This window comes from Bombina bombina, chromosome 11 (genome assembly GCF_027579735.1).
Source record: "Bombina bombina isolate aBomBom1 chromosome 11, aBomBom1.pri, whole genome shotgun sequence".
In the NCBI taxonomy this organism is placed as follows: Eukaryota; Metazoa; Chordata; class Amphibia; order Anura; family Bombinatoridae; genus Bombina; species Bombina bombina.
Window position 1 is genome coordinate 126876756 of NC_069509.1, and position 26006 is coordinate 126902761.

Sequence of the window (26006 nt, forward strand, 5' to 3'; positions counted from 1 at the left end):
GACCGCTGCTTCATAACTGCTGTTTCTGGCGAGTCTGAAGACTCGCCAGAAACACTGGCCCACAAGCTCCATTCGGAGCTTGATAAATGGGCCCCCATGTGTTTACCACCTCAATTGGAAGTCTATTTCATGAATCCACCACCTTTTCTGTAAAAAAAAATGCTTCCTCACATTTCTCCTGAATCTGCTGCCCTCTAACTTTAGATTGTGACCCCTTGTTTTGGTATTTGTTTTATTGTGGAAAATGCTTTTAGCTTCTACTTTATTAAGTCCCTTCATAAACAGGTATTTGAAGGTTTCTATCATGTCACCTCTTTCCCTTCTATCCTCTAAACTATACATATTTAGGTCATGGAGTCTTTCTTTGTACGTTTTATATTTTAGACCATGTACCATTTTAGTAGCCCTCCTTTGAACAGTTTCTAGTTTATTTATATCTTTCTGAAGATATGGTCTCCAGAACTGTACACTGTATTCCAGATATTTGGCCTAACTAATTATCTGTAAAGTGGCATAAGAACCTTACTATTCCCTCTTTCAATTCTACCAAGTATTCGACTGGCCTTACTGGCTGCACTCCTGCATTATGTACCAAATTTTAAATCATCTGAAGTAATAATTCCCAAGTCCCTTTCTTCTTTAGTTACAGTCAGTAATTTACCATTGAACATAATTGGCCTATGGGTTTTTGGATCCTATATGCATAATTTTGCTCTTGGTAATATTTCATTTCAGATCCCATTTATTTGACCAGTCCTCTAGTTTTTTTTTTAATATCACTGTTCATTTGATCAACCCTTCCTGGAACATCAACTCTGTTACAAATGTTTGTATCATCAGCAAACAAGAAAACCTTCCCCTTAAGCACACTTCCCATATCACTTATGAACATGTTAAACAAAACAAGCCCAAGAACTGACCCTTGGGGAACACCACTAGTTACTGACCCCTCATTTGAATGTACTCCATTAATTGAAACCCTCTGTCGTCTATCCTTAAGCCAGCATTCTACCCACTTAACATTCTAAACATCTTAATATTAATATTTTGCGTATTGTATTAATGAATGCGGTGTGTGTTTCCTGTTGATTTATCTATCTATTTATATATCTATGTTTTTTTAACAGGTTTCCCAGTATCTTACTGGTGAATTCTACGCTGTGAACTATAGTCTTAGACAAAGGATGGACATTTTAGATGTAAGTATGTCTATAGTTAATGAGTGGACCCTTGCGTTAGGTTTGTTTCTCCCTGGGGTAGTCTAGGAATAGTTTGTGTAATCTCTTTCAATTGTATCCCATTCTAGTCTTCTATGTAAGGTTTTGCTCTTATGTTATTTCTTTTCCTTTAGGTTTTAGCTTCTGCAGCACAGAACCTATCAAAGATATCAACCCCGGCTCACACTTTATCTTCGAATAAAAGTCCCCAGATTGTTACTAGTTCTCAGAAGCCAGATTCACCAGTTGACTGGAAGAAGGTGGTGGAGGAGAGAATTAAAAGCAAGACAAGGCGTTTTGCCAAGGTAAGAGCAATGGTTGAGCTGAATGTATTGGTGATATGGAGAAGACCTGCAAGGATCCCCTAAGGCTGCACTTAACATTAGGGATTACAACATGATCTGATTGATGAGTGCTGTGACGTCTCAGTAGGGTCCATCTAGTCTATACTTTTCCTTATTGACTTCTGCTTATTCTTTCAGGTTATGTAGAGTTATTCCTACTCTTGTCCTCTTATCTAAGCTTTCTCAGGTCAGAACCTTACACTCCCTCTTTAGCCCTCTTATCTGCCTGACATAAAGGGTAACATTATCCAAGATAAAATCACAATTATTGAGAGGATGTTCTATACAAATAATGATTTACATCTATTTGTAACTTTCATTTCTTTCATGTAATTAGCAAGAGTCCATGAGCTAGTGACGTATGGGATATACATTCCTACCAGGAGGGGCAAAGTTTCCCAAACCTCAAAATGCCTATAAATACACCCCTCACCACACCCACAAATCAGTTTTACAAACTTTGCCTCCTATGGAGGTGGTGAAGTAAGTTTGTGCTAGATTCTACGTTGATATGCGCTCCGCAGCAGGTTGGAGCCCGGTTTTCCTCTCAGCGTGCAGTGAATGTCAGAGGGATGTGAGGAGAGTATTACCTATTTGAATGCAATGATCTCCTTCTACGGGGTCTATTTCATAGGTTCTCTGTTATCGGTCGTAGAGATTCATCTCTTACCTCCCTTTTCAGATCGACGATATACTCTTATATATATACCATTACCTCTGCTGATTTTCGTTTCAGCACTGGTTTGGCTTTCTACAACATGTAGATGAGTGTCCTGGGGTAAGTAAGTCTTATTTTCTGTGACACTCTAAGCTATGGTTGGGCACTTTTTTATAAAGTTCTAAATATATGTATTCAAACATTTATTTGCCTTGACTCAGGATGTTCAACATTCCTTATTTTCAGACAGTCAGTTTCATATTTGGGATAATGCATTTGAATCAATCATTTTTTCTTACCTTAAAAAATTTGACTTTTTTCCTGTGGGCTGTTAGGCTCGCGGGGGCTGAAAATGCTTAATTTTATTGCGTCATTCTTGGCGCTGACTTTTTTGGCGCAAAAAATCTTTTCTGTTTCCGGCGTCATACGTGTTGCCGGAAGTTGCGTCATTTTTTTGACGTTCTTTTGCGCCAAAAATGTCGGCGTTCCGGATGTGGCGTCATTTTTGGCGCCAAAAGCATTTAGGCGCCAAATAATGTGGGCGTCTTATTTGGCGCTAAAAAAATATCGGCGTCGCTTTTGTCTCCACATTATTTAAGTCTCATTTTTCATTGCTTCTGGTTGCTAGAAGCTTGTTCCTTGGCATTTTTTCCCATTCCTGAAACTGTCATTTAAGGAATTTGATCAATTTTGCTTTATATGTTTTTTCTCTTACATATTGCAAGATGTCTCACGTTGCGTCTGAGTCAGAAGATACTTCAGGAAAATCGCTGTCTGGTGCTGGAACTACCAAAGCTAAGTGTATCTGCTGTAAACTTTTGGTAGCTGTTCCTCCAGCTGTTGTTTGTATTGATTGTCATGACAAACTTGTTAATGCAGATATTTCCTTTAGTAAAGTACCATTGCCTGTTGCAGTTCCATCAACATCTAATGTTCAGAGTGTTCCTGATAACATATGAGATTTTGTTTCTGAATCCATCAAGAAGGCTATGTCTGTTATTCCTCCTTCTAGTAAACATAAAAAATCTTTTAAAACTTCTCGTTATACAGATGAATTTTTAAATGAACATCATCATTCTGATTCTAATGACTCTTCTGGTTCAGAGGATTCTGTCTCAGAGGTTGATGCTGATAAATCTTCATATTTATTTAAAATGGAATTTATTCGTTCTTTACTTAAAGAAGTACTAATTGCTTTAGAAATTGAGGATTCTGGTCCTCTTGATACTAAATCTAAACGTTTAGATAAGGTCTTTAAATCTCCTGTGGTTATTCCAGAAGTTTTTCCTGTTCCTGGTGCTATTTCTGAAGTAATTTCCAGAGAATGGAATAATTTGGGTAATTCATTTACTCTTTCTAAACGTTTTAAGCAATTATATCCTGTGCCGTCTGACAGATTAGAATTTTGGGACAAAATCCCTAAAGTTGATGGGGCTATTTCTACCCTTGCTAAACGTACTACTATTCCTACGGCAGATGGTACATCGTTTAAGGATCCTTTAGATAGGAAAATTGAATCCTTTCTAAGAAAAGCTTATCTGTGTTCAGGTAATCTTCTTAGACCTGCTATATCATTGGTTGATGTTGCTGCAGCTTCAACTTTTTGGTTGGAAACTTTAGCGCAACAAGTAACAGATCATGATTCTCATAATATTATTATTCTTCTTCAACATGCTAATAATTTTATCTGTGATGCCATTTTTGATATTATCAGAGTTGATGTCAGGTTTATGTCTCTAGCTATTTTAGCTAGAAGAGCTTTATGGCTTAAAACTTGGAATGCTGATATGTCTTCTAAATCAACTCTACTTTGCCTTTCTTTCCAGGGTAACAAATTATTTGGTTCTCAGTTGGATTCTATTATCTCAACTGTTACTGGTGGGAAAGGATCTTTTTTACCACAGGATAAAAAATCTAAGGGTAAAAACAGGGCTAATAATCGTTTTCGTTCCTTTCGTTTCAACAAAGAACAAAAGCCTGATCCTTCATCCTCAGGAGCAGTTTCAGTTTGGAAACCATCTCCAGTCTGGAATAAATCCAAGCCTTCTAGAAAAGCGAAGCCAGCTTCTAAGTCCACATGAAGGTGCGGCCCTCATTCCAGCTCAGCTGGTAGGGGGCAGGTTACGTTTTTTCAAAGAAATTTGGATCAATTCTGTTCACAATCTTTGGATTCAGAACATTGTTTCAGAAGGGTACAGAATCGGTTTCAAGATAAGACCTCCTGCAAAGAGATTTTTTCTTTCCCGTGTCCCAGTAAATCCAGTGAAAGCTCAAGCATTTCTGAAATGTGTTTCAGATCTAGAGTTGGCTGGAGTAATTATGCCAGTTCCAGTTCTGGAACAGGGGCTGGGGTTTTATTCGAATCTCTTCATTGTACCAAAGAAGGAGAATTCCTTCAGACCAGTTCTGGATCTAAAAATATTGAATCGTTATGTAAGGATACCAACATTCAAAATGGTAACTATAAGGACTATCCTGCCTTTTGTTCAGCAAGGGCATTATATGTCCACAATAGATTTACAGGATGCATATCTGCATATTCCGATTCATCCAGATCACTATCAGTTCCTGAGATTCTCTTTCCTGGACAAGCATTACCAGTTTGTGGCTCTGCCGTTTGGCCTAGCTACAGCTCCAAGAATTTTTACAAAGGTTCTCGGTGCCCTTCTGTCTGTAATCAGAGAACAGGGTATTGTGGTATTTCCTTATTTGGACGATATCTTGGTACTTGCTCAGTCTTTACATTTAGCAGAATCTCATACGAATCGACTTGTGTTGTTTCTTCAAGATCATGGTTGGAGGATCAATTCACTAAAAAGTTCATTGATTCCTCAGACAAGGGTAACCTTTCTGGGTTTCCAGATAGATTCAGTGTCCATGACTCTGTCTTTGACAGAAAAGAGACGTCTAAAATTGATTTCAGCTTGTCGAAACCTTCAGTCACAATCATTCCCTTCGGTAGCCTTATGCATGGAAATTCTAGGTCTTATGACTGCTGCATCGGACGCGATCCCCTTTGCTCGTTTTCACATGCGACCTCTTCAGCTCTGTATGCTGAATCAATGGTGCAGGGATTACACAAAGATATCTCAATTACTATCTTTAAAACCGATTGTACGACACTCTCTGACGTGGTGGACAGATCACCATTGTTTAATTCAGGGGGCTTCTTTTGTTCTTCCGACCTGGACTGTAATTTCAACAGATGCAAGTCTTACAGGTTGGGGAGCTGTGTGGGGATCTCTGACGGCACAAGGAGTTTGGGAATCTCAGGAGGTGAGATTACCGATCAATATTTTGGAACTCCGTGCAATTTTCAGAGCTCTTCAGTCTTGGCCTCTTCTGAAGAGAGAATCGTTCATTTGTTTTCAGACAGACAATGTCACAACTGTGGCATACATCAATCAAGGAGGGACTCACAGTCCTCTGGCTATGAAAGAAGTATCTCGAATTCTGGTTTGGGCGGAATCCAGCTCCTGTCTAATCTCTGCGGTTCATATCCCAGGTATAGACAATTGGGAAGCGGATTATCTCAGTCGCCAAACGTTGCATCCGGGCGAATGGTCTCTTCACCCAGAGGTTTTTCTTCAGATTGTTCAAATGTGGGAACTTCCAGAAATAGATCTGATGGCGTCTCATCTAAACAAGAAACTTCCCAGGTATCTGTCCAGATCCCGGGATCCTCAGGCGGAGGCAGTGGATGCATTATCACTTCCTTGGAAGTATCATCCTGCCTATATCTTTCCGCCTCTAGTTCTTCTTCCAAGAGTAATCTCCAAGATTCTGAAGGAATGCTCGTTTGTTCTGCTGGTAGCTCCGGCATGGCCTCACAGGTTTTGGTATGCGGATCTTGTCCGGATGGCCTCTTGTCAACCGTGGACTCTTCCGTTAAGACCAGACCTTCTGTCGCAAGGTCCTTTTTTCCATCAGGATCTCAAATCCTTAAATTTAAAGGTATGGAGATTGAACGCTTGATTCTTGGTCAAAGAGTTTTCTCTGACTCTGTGATTAATACTATGTTACAGGCTCGTAAATCTGTATCTAGAGAGATATATTATAGAGTCTGGAAGACTTATATTTCTTGGTGTCTTTCTCATCATTTTTTTTTGGCATTCTTTTAGAATTCCGAGAATTTTACAGTTTCTTCAGGATGGTTTAGATAAAGGTTTGTCCGCAAGTTCCTTGAAAGGACAAATCTCTGCTCTTTCTGTTCTTTTTCACAGAAAGATTGCTAATCTTCCTGATATTCATTGTTTTGTACAAGCTTTGGTTCGTATAAAACCTGTCATTAAGTCAATTTCTCCTCCTTGGAGTTTGAATTTGGTTCTGGGGGCTCTTCAGGCTCCTCCTTTTGAACCCATGCATTCATTGGACATTAAATTACTTTCTTGGAAAGTTTTGTTCCTTTTGGCGATTTCTTCTTCCAGAAGAGTCTCTGAATTATCTGCTCTTTCTTGTGAGTCTCCTTTTCTGATTTTTCATCAGGATAAGGCGGTGTTGCGAACTTCTTTTGAATTTTTACCTAAGGTTGTGAATTCCAACAACATTAGTAGAGAAATTGTGGTTCCTTCATTATGTCCTAATCCTAAGAATTCTAAGGAGAAATCGTTGCATTCTTTGGATGTTGTTAGAGCTTTGAAATATTATGTTGAAGCTACTAAGTCTTTCCGAAAGACTTCTAGTCTATTTGTTATCTTTTCCGGTTCTAGAAAAGGCCAGAAAGCTTCTGCCATTTCTTTGGCATCTTGGTTGAGTTCTTTAATTCATCATGCCTATGTTGAGTCGGGTAAGACTCCGCCTCAAAGGATTACAGCTCATTCTACTAGGTCAGTTTCTACTTCCTGGGCGTTTAGGAATGAAGCTTCGGTTGATCAGATTTGCAAAGCAGCAACTTGGTCCTCTTTGCATACTTTTACTAAATTCTACCATTTTGATGTGTTTTCTTCTTCTGAAGCAGTTTTTGGTAGAAAAGTACTTCAGGCAGCGGTTTCAGTTTGAATCTTCTGCTTATGTTTTCATTAAACTTTATTTTTGGGTGTGGATTATTTTCAGCAGGAATTGGCTGTCTTTATTTTATCCCTCCCTCTCTAGTGACTCTTGCGTGGAAAGATCCACATCTTGGGTAGTCATTATCCCATACGTCACTAGCTCATGGACTCTTGCTAATTACATGAAAGAAAACATAATTTATGTAAGAACTTACCTGATAAATTCATTTCTTTCATATTAGCAAGAGTCCATGAGGCCCACCCTTTTTGTGGTGGTTATGATTTTTTTGTATAAAGCACAATTATTCCAATTCTTTATTTTATATGCTTTCGCACTTTTTTCTTGTCACCCCACTTCTTGGCTATTCGTTAAACTGATTTGTGGGTGTGGTGAGGGGTGTATTTATAGGCATTTTGAGGTTTGGGAAACTTTGCCCCTCCTGGTAGGAATGTATATCCCATACGTCACTAGCTCATGGACTCTTGCTAATATGAAAGAAATGAATTTATCAGGTAAGTTCTTACATAAATTGTTTTTTCGAGTTGGGAGAGATGTGATACCATATAAATTATTAAGTATATTCATGGATATAATAAAGCTGAGACTGATCGTATTCTTTACACAAAGAACAACACCAGAACACGGATTCATGATCGCAGAATTATCTGCTGTTTATGGTTCTGTTTTTATTGCCACTGATAAAGTAGCAGTATGGGAAAAGTCATTAAAGGGATAGGAAAGTCAAAATGAAACCTGCATGAGTCAGATAGAGCAGGTCATTTTAAGACACTTTTAAATTCACTTCTATTTTCAAATGTGCTTCGTTCTCTTAGTATCCCTTGTTAAAAAATGAATACGCACATATCATACACTAGGGGGAGCTGCTGCTAATTGGTGCCTGCACACATTTGTCTCTTGTGATTGGCTAAATAGATATTTTCAGCTTCCTGTCAGTAGTGCAATGCTGTCCCTTCAGCAATGGATAACAAGAGAATGAAGAAAATTTGATAATATAATTAAATTGGAAAGTTGTTTAAAATTGTACGTTCTATCTGAATCATAAAAGAAAATTTTGGGGTTTACGATCCCTTTAATAGTTATGTAAATCATTTAATTGCTTCCCTGTACAGTTAACAGAGAATAAGGCCACACATAGTTACAGCTCAGAAGTTACAAAGCATTGTCGCTTCTGAGCTGAACACAACCAATCAGGATTGGCATATATATGTATCACTGGTTGTGTCCTACGCAGGATAGGCTTGGCAGCGTGTCTGCTGCGATACATTAATCATGCATTTATCCTCTTAGCAGGGGGTAAAAATGTGGAGGTAGGCGTTTATGCAGTAACGCACCAGAGCATTTTTCTTCTTAGAATTTTATTTATGATTTCTTTATTTAAAGGGACAGTCAAAATATAACGTTCATGGTTCAGATAGAGCATGTGTTTTCAAACAACTTTCCAATGTAACTCTATTATCTAATTTGCTTCATTCTTTTGATACTCTTCTTAAAAAATATTCCTAGGTAGGCTCAGGAGCAGCAATGCACTAGGGGGAGATAGCTGTTCCTTTAACAAAGGATATCAAGAGAATGACTGCTTCTATGCCCTGTAAGTTGCAAGTGGTTTAAAAAGCTTTTTAATCGGAAGGGGGCTCTAATGGAACCCCTATCTCCCCCCACACCCTATTAGGCTAGAGAGGCAATTGTCGCCTCATTTGAAAGAGGGGAGTTTGCTCCTCCAAATGAGGGGTCACATGCCCGTAGAAGCTTCAGGTGATTTCGGTAAAAATGGCGAATACCTACACAGCATTTAAAATGCTATTTCTTTTGAGGGGGAGGGGGGCTCTAAAGAAGAAAGCCCCCTACCCCTTCCCCCCATTTTGGCTAGTGGGACAAGCAACCCCTAAATTGAAAGTTCATGCTCCCCTTTTTTAAATAAGGGGGTCACTTGCCCCTCGAGGATGCAGCTGATCACCATAATAAATGGTGGTCACCTGCCCCACTAGAAAAAAAGTGATTTCTAGTGGTGGGTGAGGTGGCTAATATACAGCCCCCTCTCTATCATAATTAAATGAGTATGAGACCCCTCAAGTGAAAGAGGGACTTCCCCTCTTTCAAATGAGGGGTCGCACCCTCTCTAATTTTTAGCTGATCACTATGCTAGTGAGGTATAATTTGAGTTGGTTTGTCACACAATTTAAAAAAAAAAATTATGTGTAAATGCAGTAAAGGCCAAACAACTAAAAACACCTCTAGCACAGGAGTGTAAAAATAGCACCACAGTGAAAGGCTTAATATACGATGAGGGAAGTAATATTCATGTTACCACATTTACTGCGTCTAACGTAAACACGTACACTGTTTATCAGGCTCCTTTTATTGTTTCTTAACTCCAGTCCTTAAATATTACTAACTAAGGATTTCTCTACCTGAGAACATGTGAGTCAGTCACAGTGAGTGAGCAATTCACCAGCCCAGGCTGAACATTAGAATCTGGTAAATCTGTCCTATTTGGGATGCTTCAGGGTAGAACTGAGAAAAACATTGAATATTTATATACATTGTTAGCGGTATCAGAGCTGAAATATTGAAAGAGCAAGTGCTGGAGTGCCCCTTGCCAATACTCCAGCTGCCACAGGATGAGAAATAAAGCTAAAGAGAACAAGAATATCTTGTGATGGAATGTCCCTTTAAAGGGACACTGAACCCAAATTGTTTTCTTTCGTGATTCAGATAGAGCATGCAATTTTAAGCAACTTTCTAATTTACTCCTATTATCAATTTTTTTTCATTCTCTTGGTATCTTTATTTGAAATACAAGAATGTAAGTTTAGATGCCGGACCATTTTTGGTGAACAACCTGGGTTGTTCTTGCTGATTGGTAGATAAATTCACTGTGACCCACCAATAAACAAGTGCTGTCCAGTGTTCTTAACCAAAAAATAGCTTAGATGCCTTTTTTAAATAAAGATAGCAAGAGAACGAAGACAAATTGATAACAGGAGTAAATTAGAAAGTTGCTTAAAATTGCATGATCTATCTAAATCACGACAGAAAAAAATTGGGTTCAGTGTCCCATAAGAATGTGTGTTAAACCATGTGAGTCTGGCCACTTGATAAATGTTCTTATAGATATGGCCAAAGAAAATGAATTTATTCCATTTAAAGGGACATGTTATCCATATACGAAATCACTTGAAAATAATGCAGTGTATCTGTATAAAACTGAATATAAAATATCATATGAACATTTCTGTGTAAAAAAGAAAGTTATTTTGCCTCGAAATTCTTCAGCTCACCAGAGTAAGTGCTCTGGGAGCAGTTATTCCTCAGCTACTCTTATTACGGTCATCTGCATGGTGTAAAAAAATGGCCAATCAGCTCCATCAGTGCTGAGTTCAGGTCTTGTGGGAAGTCACCATAATCTCATGGGATTTCATAGTAAACTTCTTTCAACTGGGAAGGAAATAAAGTGACTGTGCCTGCAAATGCCAGATTGTACACTCCCTACCAAGGCTGGGGCAAGCATCCTGATTGGATGCTGAAAGTACCTTTACAATGGGATGTGGCTTCTGAGGAAATTGTGAGTTAAAATCATCTTCCTTTTAACATAGAAATGGTCAGATGAAATGTTCTAGTCTGCTGTTTACAGATTTACTTAAAGGGACATTATACACTCATTTTTTCTTTGCATAAATGTTTTGTACATGATCTATTTATATAGCCCATAAAGTTTTTAAAAAAAATAAATGTATAGTTTTGCTTATTTTTAAATAACATTGCTCTGATTTTCAGACTCCTAACCAAGCCCCAAAGTTTTATGTGAATACTGTCAGCTACCTTCTCCAGCTTGCTCCTGTTTGTGTAAAGGGTCTTTTCATATGCAAAAGAAGGGGGAGGGGGGGAGTGTCTTATTTGCCACTTGCAGTGGGCTTTCCAGCTGCCTTTTCAACAGAGCCAAACTGACAGCTTCAAAGTAAGTTTTTAAACAGTTTTATACTGGATTTTTATATCAGTATCTGTGCATCTTATTCTTTATAGTAGTGTCTATTACATGCAGTTATATGAAAATGAGTGTATACTGTCCCTTTAATCACTTTCCAATGATTCAGCATTTTAGTAACAAATCCACTTAAAGGGACATTAAACCCCAAAATGTTCTTTCATGATTCAGATAGAGGATACAATTTTTAAAAAGTTTCCAATTTACTTCTATTATCATTTTTTTTTCATTCTCATGTTATTCTTTGTTGAAGAGATACCTAGGTAGGTAGCGTGCACATGCCTGAAGCACTACACAACAGGAAATAGTGCTGCCATCTAGTGCCCCTGCTAATGTATAACATTGTTGCAAAACTGCTGCTATATAGTGCTGCAGACAGGTGCACACTCTTGTGCTTACATTTCTGCTTTTTCACAAAGGATAACAAGAAAACTAAGAACATTTGATAATAGAAGTAAATTAGAAAGTTCTTTTATTTTAAAATATTTTTTATTATAACAAAATCAACTTACATATCAGTATTACAGACAATGGTTGAGAATGTCAAATCAGTGTTTTTCAGTTGTATTCAATTTACAAAGTAGAAATCCTGAGATGGTTTTTAACAAAATAAAAACAAGTTCTATATTATCTGCTGTGTGTTAAAAAAAATTTTTAGAGAAGAAAGAGAGAAAAAAAAAAGGGGGGAAAAAGGGAGAATCTCAACATTGAGAAAAAAGAAAAGAAGAAAGAAAGGGAGGGGAGAGGGGAAGAAAAGAGAAAAATCCCCCCCCCTCACATTACAAAACCATTTTAAACAAAAACAATAATCCTTAGAAAGTTCTTTTAAATGTTATGTTCTATCTAAATTATGAAAGAAAAAAAAATGGGTTTTATGTCCCTTTAAGGTAGATAATTAATTTTGTTTAATACACTTTAAAACATAAAAAATAAAACAACATATATGTGATTGGAACATGCATTACGTTTCAGTGTAAAAAATGTTATTGTATTTTGTTCATTTTTCTGTGATAAATTGTATTTCATAGAATGATATGATTGGTTAAACAATATCTGACATCTTCCTTTTCTTGATTCTTTTGATAAGGGTTCATCAGCACCTGCCCAAGTCTCTGTCCCAAATCGTTTTCATGCTGTAGCAGGACACTTCTTTTTCCCACTCATTCAGAACTTTGACAGGTGAGAGATTCCATAACATTTTTTGTGTTTAGTGTGCAGAAAGGAAAACTTAATAGGTCTCTTTTCCTTCCATAAGCCAGGGAGAGTCCACATCTTCTTTCCTTACTGTTGGGAAATACAACACCTTGCCAGGAGGAGACAAAGACACCCCAGCTAAAGGCTTAAATATCCCTCCCGCTTCCCCTATCCCCCAGTCATTATTTGCCTTTCGTCACTATTGGAGGTGGCAGAGAAATGTCAAAAGATTTGAATAGTCCTGTATGGGTATGTTCCCTTCGAGAAAGGACTGGAGTTTTAAGTAATCATGTCAACCTCTGAGTGAGAGTATTGATGAAAGTCTGGAGATGCAGGGAAAGTTTTCCTGAGAACTCATCCAGACTGTCGCTAACAGCTCCTGAGCAATCAGTGTTGACGAGTTTTACTGCTTGCTGCTACACACTCAAGTCCATGTCAGAAGCACTGCTGCAAGACTGTCACACTTGAGATGCTGTGCCTGTTCCACAGCATGGATCCTGGAGGGTAAGACCGTTTTTTATACATTGTAAAACGCTATACATGGTCACAGTGTGGCTCTTTTTTACCTCAATAGGATCAAGGGTTAATATCTCTTTCAGGGAGATTATTTGAACAGTTTGGGGATTTATATCTGCTTAATGTGAGAGTTTTTTTAGGCTCATAGACTGTGTGTTTTTGGCTTGGAACAAATAGGTTTCACTTTAGTTTTTGAAGTTTTGCGCAGCTCATAATAGCTTGGCGCCCTTTTTCATAGCAGGGGAAGTCCTGTCCTACGCACCACGTGACTGGGTGCAGTCTCTTTCATTTCCTAAGATCCTGCTGCAGACATCACTCCTGAGGAGAGCGTTTTCACTGTTAGCTGTCTGGGTCTTGGAGGTGGTGAGTGCCCCAGCCATTGGGAGTATTATGGTGCCGTTTTTTTATTAAAAGCGTTTATTTTGTATTGTTTTTCTGTTGGTATATAACATAGCTATGGAGGACTCTGATACTACATTAGAAGGTTCCGCTCCTTCTGAACTGATTAATAATTACTGTTTATATTGTGAGGAGGCTGTACTTTGCCCGCCTGCTCAATTTTGTTCCATTTGCCTAAACACTGTTCTAAAGTCTAAGAAGGGAGACAAGCCTGATAATACTCATAGCGCTTTTAGCCCTTCTGAGCCGTCTACTTCTCAGGAATCTGGGTCCCGAGAAATTACTACCCTCTCTACATTACCTGCTCCACATGCAGTTCCTCATGGCTCAACTAATCCTCCATCTGGAGGGGGCTTTTTCCAGCGGGCTTTACCGCGCAAATACAATCGGCGGTGTCTGCAGCCCTGAGTGCCTTACCTCGCTCTAACGAACGCAAGAGAAAGGTTAAACATAGTTCTCCTGACCTTGAGTCATCTAAATATTTGTCAGATTTAGCTACTATGTCCCAGCTATCCGAGGATGAGTTAACCTCTTTAGCTTCAGAGGGTGAACTTTCTGAGTTGGAGACTTCAGTTAATAAATCTCCTTCAGCTGAAGAATCCTCCTTTAGATTTAAAATTGAGCATCTGTGTTTTTTTATTAAAGGAGGTTCTGTCTACTCTAGAGGTTCCAGAGGCTACACTCACTGATGAGCCTAAGATCCCTAAATTAGACAGGGTTTACGAAGATAGGAAGGTCCCTCTGACTTTACCTGTGCCAGTTAAGATGGCGAACCTTATTAGTAACAAATGAGAAAGAGTAGGAACTTCTTTTTCCCCCTCGTCTACTTTTAAGGGAAAAGATGGAAACAATACGGTCAATCCTGCCTCTGGTTCAGGAAGGACAGTTTATGACCACAATAGACCTGAAGGATGCATACCTTCATGTCCCGATTCACAGGGAACATTTTCATTTCTTGAGATTTGCTTTTCTGGATCAGCACTTCCAGTTCATAGCTATTCTGTTTTGCCTAACTACTGCTCCAAGGATATTAACAAAGGTTCTGGGGGCTCTTCTAGCCGTTGCCAAAACATGAGGTATTGCAGGAGAACCTTACCTGGACGATATCTTGGTACAGCCACCATCTTTACGTCTAGCGGAAGAACATTCGGAGTCCCTTCTCAGTCTTCTTCTATCACATGGATAGGAGATAAACTTGGAAAAGAGTTCTCTTACTCCATGTACAAGGGTGAATTTTCTGGGAACTATAATAAACTCCATATCCATGAGAATATTCCTCACAGATCAGAGATGTTGCAAGCTAACTTCTGCATGTGTTGCCCTCCAGGCCTCCTCAAGACCCTCAGTGGCTTAGTGTATGGAGGTAATCGGACTCATGGTATCCTGCATGGACATCATTCCTTTTGCCAGATTTCATCTCAGACCCTTACAACTATGCATGCTGACACAAAGGAAAGGCGACCATTCATATCTGTCTCAACAGATTGGGCTGGACAGGCTGTCAAGAGACTTGCTCTCCTAGTGGCTCTGCCCAGATCATCTGTCCCACGGCACGTTCTTTTTGAGACCATCCTGAGAGATTGTGACTACGGACGCAAGCCTTTCCATCTGGGGAGCCGTTTGGGGTGCCAAGAAGGCACAAGGTCTGTGTACTCAGGAGGAGTCCTCCCTTCCAATCAATATTTTGGAACTCTGGGCAATTCTCAATGCCTTGAAGGCTTGGCCCCTTCTGGGTTCGTCCCAGTTTATCAGATTCCAATAAGACAATATAAACTTGGTTGCCTATATACACCATCAAGGGGGAACGAGAAGTTCCTTGGCAAGCGGAATTGATAGATGCCCTATCTGTACCATGGAGGTTCAGTCTCGTATATCTTTTTCTTCCATTGGCGCTTCTCCCTCGTGTGGTGGCTCTTATCAAGCAGGAGCGAACATCTGTGATTCTGATTGCTCCTTCGTAGCCGCAAAGGACGTGGTTTGCAGATCTGGTGGGGATGTCCTCATCTCCTTTAGTGGAGGTTACCTTGTCGCATAGATCTTCTGATACAGGGTCCCTTTGTTCATCAAAATCTAGATTCTCTGAGGCTGACTGCGTGGAGATTGAACGCTTAGTCTTAGCCAAAAGATGGTTCTCTGAGAGTGTTATCGACACTCTAGTTCAAGCTTGTAAGCCAGTTACTCGTCGTATCTACCATAATGTGTGGAGGACTTACTTGTACTGGTGTGAGGAATGTGGCTTTTCCTGGCATAAGGTTAAGGTTGCCAGAATTGTAGCCTTCCTCCAGGATGGGACTGGAAAAGAGCCTATCTACTAGTTCCCTGAAGGGACAGATATCGGTCCTGTTTGTGTTACTGCACAAAAGATTGGCTAAGCTTCCGGATGTGCAGTCCTTTGTTAAGGCTCAGGCTAGGATCAGACCCATGTTGAGATCTGGGGCTCCGCCTTGGAGCCTCAATCTTGTTCTTAGTGTTTTGCAGCAGGCTCTGTTTGAACCAATGCATACTATTGACATTAAATTGTTATCTTGGAAGGTTTTTTTTGTTGTTGGCTATTGCCTCTGCGCGCAGTGTTTCTGAGATTTCTGCTTTGCAATGTGATCACCCGTATCTGGTTTTTCATGCTGATAAAGTGGTTTTACACACTAAACTAGGGTTCCTCCCTAAGGTGGTATTGAATCATAATATTGATCAAGAAATTGTTGTTCCTTCCTTGTGTCCTAATCCTTCTTCAGCGAAGGAACATTTGCTTCATAATCTAGATGTGGTTTGTGCCTTGAATTTCTATCTTCAGGCTACTAAGGAATTCAGACAATCTTCCTCTTTGTTTCTCGTCTATACGAGGAAGCGTAAGGGGCAGAAGGCTTCTACGACTTCTCTATCTTTCTGGTTGAGGAGTGTCATCCACTTAGCTTATGAGACAGCGGGACGACAGCCTCCTGAGAGGATAACTGCTCATTCCACTAGAGCAGTGGCTTCCTCTTGGGCTTTTAAGAATAAAGCCTCAATGGATCAGATTTGTAAGGCGACTACCTGGTCCTCCTTACAATTTTTTTCTAAATTTGACATGTTTGATGTGTTTGCTTCAGTTGTGGAGAAAAGTTTTGCAGGCTGTGGTGCCCTCAGAATAGGGTCCACCTCTTTTCTTTCATGTAATTAGCAAGAGTCCATGAGCTAGTGACGTATGGGATATACATTCCTACCAGGAGGGGCAAAGTTTCCCAAACCTCAAAATGCCTATAAATACACCCCTCACCACACCCACAAATCAGTTTTACAAACTTTGCCTCCTATGGAGGTGGTGAAGTAAGTTTGTGCTAGATTCTACGTTGATATGCGCTCCGCAGCAGGTTGGAGCCCGGTTTTCCTCTCAGCGTGCAGTGAATGTCAGAGGGATGTGAGGAGAGTATTGCCTATTTGAATGCAATGATCTCCTTCTACGGGGTCTATTTCATAGGTTCTCTGTTATCGGTCGTAGAGATTCATCTCTTACCTCCCTTTTCAGATCGACGATATACTCTTATATATATACCATTACCTCTGCTGATTTTCGTTTCAGTACTGGTTTGGCTTTCTACAACATGTAGATGAGTGTCCTGGGGTAAGTAAGTCTTATTTTCTGTGACACTCTAAGCTATGGTTGGGCACTTTTTTAATAAAGTTCTAAATATATGTATTCAAACATTTTATTTGCCTTGACTCAGGATGTTCAACATTCCTTATTTTCAGACAGTCAGTTTCATATTTGGGATAATGCATTTGAATCAATCATTTTTTCTTACCTTAAAAATTTGTCTTTTTCCCTGTGGGCTGTTAGGCTCCCGGGGGCTGAAAATGCTTCATTTTATTGAGTCATTCTTGGTGCGGACTTTTTTGGCGCAAGATTTTTTTCTGTTTCCGGCGTCATACGTGTCGCCGGAAGTTGCGTCATTTTTTGACTTTTTTTGCGTCAAAAGTGTCGGCGTTCCGGATGTGGCGTCATTTTTGGCGCCAAAAGCATTTAGGCGCCAAATAATGTGGGCGTCTTATTTGGCGCTAAAAAAATATGGGCGTCACTTTTGTCTCCACATTATTTAAGTCTCATTATTTATTGCTTCTGGTTGCTAGAAGCTTGTTCACTGGCATTTTTTCCCATTCCTGAAACTGTCATTTAAGGAATTTGATCTATTTTGCTTTATATGTTGTTTTTTCTCTTACATATTGCAAGATGTCCCACGTTGCAACTGAGTCAGAAGATACTTCAGGAAAATCGCTGCCTGGTGCTGGAGCTACCAAAGCTAAGTGTATCTGCTGTAAACTTTTGGTATCTGTTCCTCCAGCTGTTGTTTGTATTGAATGTCATGACAAACTTGTTAATGCAGATAAAATTTCCTTTAGTAAAGTTACATTACCTGTTGCTGTTCCGTCAACATCTAATACTCAGAGTGTTCCTGATAACATAAGAGATTTTGTTTCTGAATCTATTAAGAAGGCTTTGTCTGTTATTCCTCCTTCTAGTAAACCTAAAAAATCTTTTAAAACTTCTCATTGTTCAGATGAATTTTTAAATGAACATCATCATTCTGATTCTGATAATGGTTCTTCTGGTTCAGAGGATTCTGTCTCAGAGGTTGATGCTGATAAATCTTCATATTTATTTAAAAAGGAATTTATTCGTTCTTTACTTAAAGAAGTTCTAATTGCTTTAGAAATTGAGGATTCTGGTCCTCTTGATACTAAATCTAAACGTTTAGATAAGGTTTTTAAATCTCCTGTAGTTATTCCAGAAGTTTTTCCTGTTCCTAGTGCTATTTCTGAAGTAATTTCCAGGGAATGGAATAATTTGGGTAATTCATTTACTCCTTCTAAACGTTTTAAGCAATTATATCCTGTGCCATCTGACAGATTAGAGTTTTGGGACAAAATCCCTAAGGTTGATGGGGCTGTCTCTACTCTTGCTAAGCGTACTACGATTCCTACGGCAGATGGTACTTCCTTTAAGGATCCTTTAGATAGGAAAATTGAATCCTTTCTAAGAAAAGCCTATTTGTGTTCAGGTAATCTTCTTAGACCTGCAATATCTTTGGCGGATGTTGCTGCAGCTTCAACTTTTTGGTTGGAAGCTTTAGCGCAACAAGTAACAGATCATAATTCTCATAGCATTATTATTCTTCTTCAACATGCTAATAATTTTATTTGTGATGCCATCTTTGATATCATTAGGGTTGATGTCAGGTATATGTCTCTAGCTATTTTAGCTAGAAGAGCTTTATGGCTTAAAACTTGGAATGCTGATATGTCTTCTAAGTCTACTCTGCTTTCCCTTTCTTTCCAGGGTAATAAATTATTTGGTTCTCAGTTGGATTCTATTATTTCAACTGTTACTGGAGGGAAAGGAACTTTTTTACCACAGGATAAAAAATCTAAAGGTAAATTCAGGTCTAATAATTGTTTTCGTTCCTTTCGTCACAACAAGGAACAGAAACCTGATCCTTCATCCTCAGGAGCGGTATCAGTTTGGAAACCATCTCCAGTTTGGAATAAATCCAAGCCTTCTAGAAATCATAGCCAGCTTCTAAGTCCACATGAAGGTGCGGCCCTCATTCCAGCTCAGCTGGTAGGGGGCAGATTACGTTTTTTCAAAGAAATTTGGATCAAATCCGTTCACAATCTTTGGATTCAGAACATTGTTTCAGAAGGGTACAGAATTGGCTTCAAAATTAGACCTCCTGCAAAGAGATTTTTTCTTTCCCGTGTCCCAGTAAATCCAGCGAAGGCTCAAGCATTTCTGAAATGTGTTTCAGATCTAGAGTTGGCTGGAGTAATTATGCCAGTTCCAGTTCTGGAACGGGGGTTGGGGTTTTATTCAAATCTCTTCATTGTACCAAAGAAGGAGAATTCCTTCAGACCAGTTCTGGATCTAAAGATATTGAATCTTTATGTAAGGATACCAACATTCAAAATGGTAACTGTAAGGACTATCCTGCCTTTTGTTCAGCAAGGGCATTATATGTCTACAATAGATTTACAGGATGCATATCTGCATATTCCGATTCATCCAGATCACTTTCAGTTTCTGAGATTCTCTTTCCTAGACAAGCATTACCAGTTTGTGGCTCTACCGTTTGGTCTAGCAACAGCTCCAAGAATTTTTACAAAGGTTCTCGGTGCCCTTCTGTCTGTAATCAGAGAACAGGGTATTGTGGTATTTCCTTATTTGGACGATATCTTGGTACTTGCTCAGTCTTTACATTTAGCAGAATCTCATACGAATCGACTTGTGTTGTTTCTTCAAGATCATGGTTGGAGGATCAATTTACTAAAAAGTTCATTGATTCCTCAGACAAGGGTAACCTTTTTGGGTTTCCAGATAGATTCAGTGTCCATGACTCTATCTTTGACAGACAAGAGACGTCTAAAATTGATATCAGCTTGTCGAAACCTTCAGTCACAATCATTCCCTTCGGTAGCCTTATGCATGGAAATTCTAGGTCTTATGACTGCTGCATCGGACGCAATCCCCTTTGCTCGTTTTCACATGCGACCTCTTCAGCTCTGTATGCTGAACCAATGGTGCAGGGATTACACAAAGATATCTCAATTAATATCTTTAAAACCGATTGTACGACACTCTCTGACGTGGTGGACAGATCACCATCGTTTAACTCAGGGGGCTTCTTTTGTTCTTCCGACCTGGACTGTAATTTCAACAGATGCAAGTCTTACAGGTTGGGGAGCTGTGTGGGGGTCTCTGACGGCACAAGGGGTTTGGGAATCTCAGGAGGTGAGATTACCGATCAATATTTTGGAACTCTGTGCAATTTTCAGAGCTCTTCAGTCTTGGCCTCTTCTGAAGAGAGAATTGTTCATTTGTTTTCAGACAGACAATGTCACAACTGTAGCATACATCAATCATCAAGGAGGGACTCACAGTCCTCTAGCTATGAAAGAAGTATCTCAAATTTTGGTTTGGGCGGAATCCAGCTCCTGTCTAGTTTCTGCGGTTTATATCCCAGGTATAGACAATTGGGAAGCGGATTATCTCAGTCGCCAAACGTTGCATCCGGGCGAATGGTCTCTTCACCCAGAGGTATTTCTTCAGATTGTTCAAATGTGGGGGCTTCCAGAAATAGATCTGATGGCTTCTCATCTAAACAAGAAACTTCCCAGGTATCTGTCCAGATCCAGGGATCCTCAAGCGGAAGCAGTGGATGCATTGTCACTTCCTTGGAAGTATCATCCTGCCTATATCTTTCCGCCTCTAGTTCTTCTTCCAAGAGTGATCTCCAAAATTCTGAAGGAATGCTCGTTTGTTCTGCTGGTAGCTCCAGCATGGCCTCACAGGTTTTGGTATGCGGATCTTGTCCGGATGGCTTCTTGCCAACCGTGGACTCTTCCGTTAAGACCAGACCTTCTGTCTCAAGGTCCTTTTTTCCATCAGGATCTCAAATCCTTAAATTTAAAGGTATGGAGATTGAACGCTTGATTCTTAGTCAAAGAGGTTTCTCTGACTCTGTGATTAATACTATGTTACAGGCTCGTAAATCTGTATCTAGGGAGTATAGAGTCTGGAAGACTTATATTTCTTGGTGTCTTTTTCATCATTTTTCCTGGCATTCTTTTAGAATTCCAAGAATTTTACAGTTTCTTCAGGATGGTTTGGATAAAGGTTTGTCTGCAAGTTCCTTGAAAGGACACATCTCTGCTCTTTCTGTTCTTTTTCACAGAAAGATTGCTAATCTTCCTGATATTCATTGTTTTGTACAAGCTTTGGTGCGTATAAAACCTGTTATTAAGTCAATTTCTCCTCCTTGGAGTTTGAATTTGGTTCTGGGGGCTCTTCAAGCTCCTCCGTTTGAACCTATGCATTCATTGGACATTAAATTACTTTCTTGGAAAGTTTTGTTCCTTTTGGCCATCTCTTCTGCCAGAAGAGTTTCTGAATTATCTGCTCTTTCTTGTGAGTCTCCTTTTTTGATTTTTCATCAGGATAAGGCGGTGTTGCGAACTTCTTTTGAATTTTTACCTAAGGTTGTGAATTCCAACAACATTAGTAGAGAGATTGTGGTTCCTTCATTATGTCCTAATCCTAAGAATTCTAAGGAGAAATCATTGCATTCTTTGTATGTGGTTAGAGCTTTGAAATATTATGTTGAAGCTACTAAGACTTTCCGAAAGACTTCTAGTCTATTTGTTATCTTTTCCGGTTCTAGGAAAGGTCAGAAGGCCTCTGCCATTTCTTTGGCATCTTGGTTGAAATCTTTAATTCATCATGCCTATGTCGATTCGGGTAAAACTCCGCCTCAAAGGATTACAGCTCATTCTACTAGGTCAGTTTCTACTTCCTGGGCGTTTAGGAATGAAGCTTCGGTTGATCAGATTTGCAAAGCAGCAACTTGGTCCTCTTTGCATACTTTTACTAAATTCTACCATTTTGATGTGTTTTCTTCTTCTGAAGCAGTTTTTGGTAGAAAAGTACTTCAGGCAGCTGTTTCAGTTTGAATCTTCTGCTTATGTTTTCATTTAAACTTTATTTTGGGTGTGGATTATTTTCAGCAGGAATTGGCTGTCTTTATTTTATCCCTCCCTCTCTAGTGACTCTTGCGTGGAAAGATCCACATCTTGGGTAGTCATTATCCCATACGTCACTAGCTCATGGACTCTTGCTAATTACATGAAAGAAAACATAATTTATGTAAGAACTTACCTGATAAATTCATTTCTTTCATATTAGCAAGAGTCCATGAGGCCCACCCCTTTTTTTGTGGTGGTTATGATTTTTTTGTATAAAGCACAATTATTTCCAATTCCTTATTTTTTATGCTTTCGCGCTTTTTTCTTATCACCCCACTTCTTGGCTATTTGTTAAACTGATTTGTGGGTGTGGTGAGGGGTGTATTTATAGGCATTTTGAGTTTTGGGAAACTTTGCCCCTCCTGGTAGGAATGTATATCCCATACGTCACTAGCTCATGGACTCTTGCTAATATGAAAGAAATGAATTTATCAGGTAAGTTCTTACATAAATTATGTTTTTTCTGTTTCCTCCCTTTTTTCATTCAGTGTCCTCTGGAGCTTGGGCATAGTTTTCCCAACAGTAAGGAATGAAGTTGTGGACTATCCCTGCCTTATAGAAGGAAAACTTAATTTATGCTAACCAGATAAATTCCTTTCCTTCCTGGCAGGGAGAGTCCATGACCCCGCCCGTAATTTTTTTTTTTTGATGGGCGGCTCCCTTTTTATATTTTTTCTTCTGGCACCTTTTATACCCTGATGTTTCTCCTACTTTTCCCTGTTCCCTCGGCAGATTGACTGGGGGTTAGGGGAAGTGGGAGGGATATTTAAGCCTTTGGCTGTGGTGTCTGCCGCCTCCTGGTGGCCAGGTGTTGTATTTCCCAACAGTATGGAATGAAGTTGTGGATTCTCCCTGCCAGGAAGGAAAGGAATTTATCTGGTAAACATAAATTATGTTTTCTGTCATGCAGCTACATTTAAAAATCCAACAATTAAAGGGGCACTAAACCTATTTTTTTCTGAAAACATATTTACTAATACAATGAATATTGCATTTCTGTCCCAGAGAACGTAATGGTAAAGCTGCAATTTCTTGCTGCTACTTTATAATCTGTTATTTCTAATAAAGGACCATATTACGAGTGGCGCATTATTTATTGCTCCCGCTCGCGCGCTAACTCTGCTAGAAGTACGTTTCTGTGTGCCTCGGGAAGTGTTCGTATTACAAGTTGAAAGTAAAAAGTATTTGCTTGCGCGCTAACGCAACAAGCACAAAAAGCCAAACTTTGAATATTGCGGCTACTTTAACGTATTCCCCATAGAAGTCAATGGAGCGCAAAGGAAAAAAAAGTCTTAGAGTTCCAATGCATGTGCTGTGCGTGACATGTGAAAGGTGAAGGGATGTAGTTAAGGGCAGGACAGGGAATAGTGTGGATGAGAAATGTTTACAATGTTCAATGCAATATTTAAATGTATTTATGTTTATTAAAAGGACTTCATAGTAAAAATTTAAACTTTCATGGTTTAGACAGAGAATGCAGTTTTACTTCTAATAGATTTAAATTATCTAATTTAATTTGTTCTCTTGGTTTTCTTCTTTGAAAATAATGCATAAGTAGGCTCAATGTTGGGCTCTTCTGGGAGCTAGCTGCCGATTGGTGGCTACAGATAAATACCTCTTGTCATTGGCTAACCAGATGCCTTCTGCTAGGAACTAGTAAGTCATTGCTGCTCTGGAGCAGAGGTTTAGAACACAGTTATATGTAAGCAATAGTGCAATAATACATTATTATCTTAAAGGGACACTCAGGTTAAATTACATTTTCATGATTTAGATACAGCATGTAATTTTAAACAACTTTCCAATTTACTTCCATTAAAAAAAATGTGCACAGTCTTTTATATTTACACTTTTTTAGTCACCAGATCCAACTGAGCATGTGCAAGAATTCACAGACTATACGTATATGCATTTGTGATTGGCTGATTGCTATCACATGGTACAAGGGGAGTGGAAATATACATAACTTTGAAATTTGTTATAAAAAAATATACCACTCATTTGAAGTTCAGACTAAGTGCTATTGCATTGTCTTGTTATCTTGCATTTGTTGATTATGCAAATCTAATGTGTTGACTGGTCCTTTAAGGTATTTTATTTTTTAGTAATTTTATGTCTCTTTAATGAAGTAGATGTATAATATGTGTTTAAAACAAAACATGCCATATTCAATATGATTGTGCCCTAATATTAAAAAATATGACTTTTTTTTTTTATTATTTTAAGACCCATGGTGACATTTAACCTCCTGGGAGACGACCGTTTGGTTTTAGGAAGAATGGTTCATACACTTGGTATCCTGATGCATCTTGCATTACATGCTACGGTAATATGGGGTGAAAATACGTTTTTATGGGGGGTTTTTTACTTTTATTGATGGCAAAAATGGGTACAAATATACAAAATGTACATCATCTCGCCATGCAGGGCGGAAAGAGACAGTCACTTGGACCATGCAAAATCACACATTTCTTTCTCGAATAAATAACATTGTAATAAGATCTGTAAAAGAGTAGAGATATTAAAGGAACAGTCTAGTCAAAATGAAACTTTCAGATTCAGACATGCAATTTAAAATAACTTTCCAATTTTCTTTTCTTTCATGTAATTAGCAAGAGTCCATGAGCTAGTGACGTATGGGATATACATTCCTACCAGGAGGGGCAAAGTTTCCCAAACCTCAAAATGCCTATAAATACACCCATCACCACACCCACAAATCAGTTTTACAAACTTTGCCTCCGATGGAGGTGGTGAAGTAAGTTTGTGCTAGATTCTACGTTGATATGCGCTCCGCAGCAGGTTGGAGCCCGGTTTTCCTCTCAGCGTGCAGTGAATGTCAGAGGGATGTGAAGAGAGTATTGCCTGTTTGAATTCAATGATCTCCTTCTACGGGGTCTATTTCATAGGTTCTCTGTTATCGGTCGTAGAGATTCATCTCTTACCTCCCTTTTCAGATCGACGATATACTCTTATATATATACCATTACCTCTGCTGATTTTCGTTTCAGTACTGGTTTGGCTTTCTACAAACATGTAGATGAGTGTCCTGGGGTACGTAAGTCTTATTTTCTGTGACACTCTAAAGCTATGGTTGGGCACTTTTTTATAAAGTTCTAAATATATGTATTCAAACATTTATTTGCCTTGACTCAGGATGTTCAACATTCCTTTTTTCAGACAGTCAGTTTCATATTTGGGATAATGCATTTGATTCAATCATTTTTTCTTACCTTAAAATTTGACTTTTTCCCTGTGGGCTGTTAGGCTCGCGGGGGCTGAAAATGCTTCATTTCTTCTGTTATGTGTGATCAGTCCACGGGTCATCATTACTTCTGGGATATAACTCCTCCCCAACAGGAAATGCAAGAGGATTCACCCAGCAGAGCTGCATATAGCTCCTCCCCTCTACGTCAGTCCCAGTCATTCTCTTGCACCCAACGACTAGATAGGATGTGTGAGAGGACTATGGTGATTATACTTAGTTTTTATGACTTCAATCAAAAGTTTGTTATTTTAAAATAGCACCGGAGCGTGTTATTACTTCTCTGGCAGAGTTTGAGGAAGAATCTGACAGAGATTTTTTACTATGATTTTAACCGGAGTCGTTAAGATCATATTGCTGTTCTCGACCATCTGAGGGAGGTAAAGGCTTCAGATCAGGGGACAGCGGGCAGATGAATCTGCATTGAGGTATGTGGCAGTTTTTATTTTCTGAATGGAATTGATGAGAAAAGCCTGCCATACCGTTAAAATGACATGTATGTATACACTTCAGTATTCTGGGGATGGTATTTCACCGGAACTACTGTGTTAAAGGTCACTAATCCTTTTAATAACTATTCTCATGTTAAACGTTTTTGCTGGAATGTAGAATCGTTTACATTGCTGAGGTACTGTGTGAATAAATATTTGGGCATTATTTTCCACTTGGCAGTTTTTTGCTTTAATTGTGACAGTTTCGTTTCTCTTCACTGCTGTGTGGGAGAGGGAGGGGCCGTTTTTGGCGCTCTTTGCTACGCATCAAAAAATTCCAGTCAGCTACTTTTATATTTCCTGCATGATCCGGTTCATCTCTGACAGATCTCAGGGGTCTTCAAACTTCTTTGAAGGGAGGTAAATTCTCTCAGCAGAGC

The 26006-nt window shown here is 39.1% G+C and overlaps 1 protein-coding gene across 1 annotated transcript in view; it reads left to right on the top strand.

Moving 5' to 3' along the window:
* Positions 1 to 26006, top strand: part of TELO2 (telomere maintenance 2) — a 172000-nt gene that overhangs the window by 98447 nt on the left and 47547 nt on the right. The window contains exons 14-17 of the mRNA XM_053694239.1: positions 1128 to 1199; positions 1352 to 1522; positions 12299 to 12390; positions 24097 to 24196. Coding sequence (XP_053550214.1) covers positions 1128 to 1199; positions 1352 to 1522; positions 12299 to 12390; positions 24097 to 24196 — 435 coding nt within the window. The remainder of the gene's footprint in view (positions 1 to 1127; positions 1200 to 1351; positions 1523 to 12298; positions 12391 to 24096; positions 24197 to 26006) is intronic.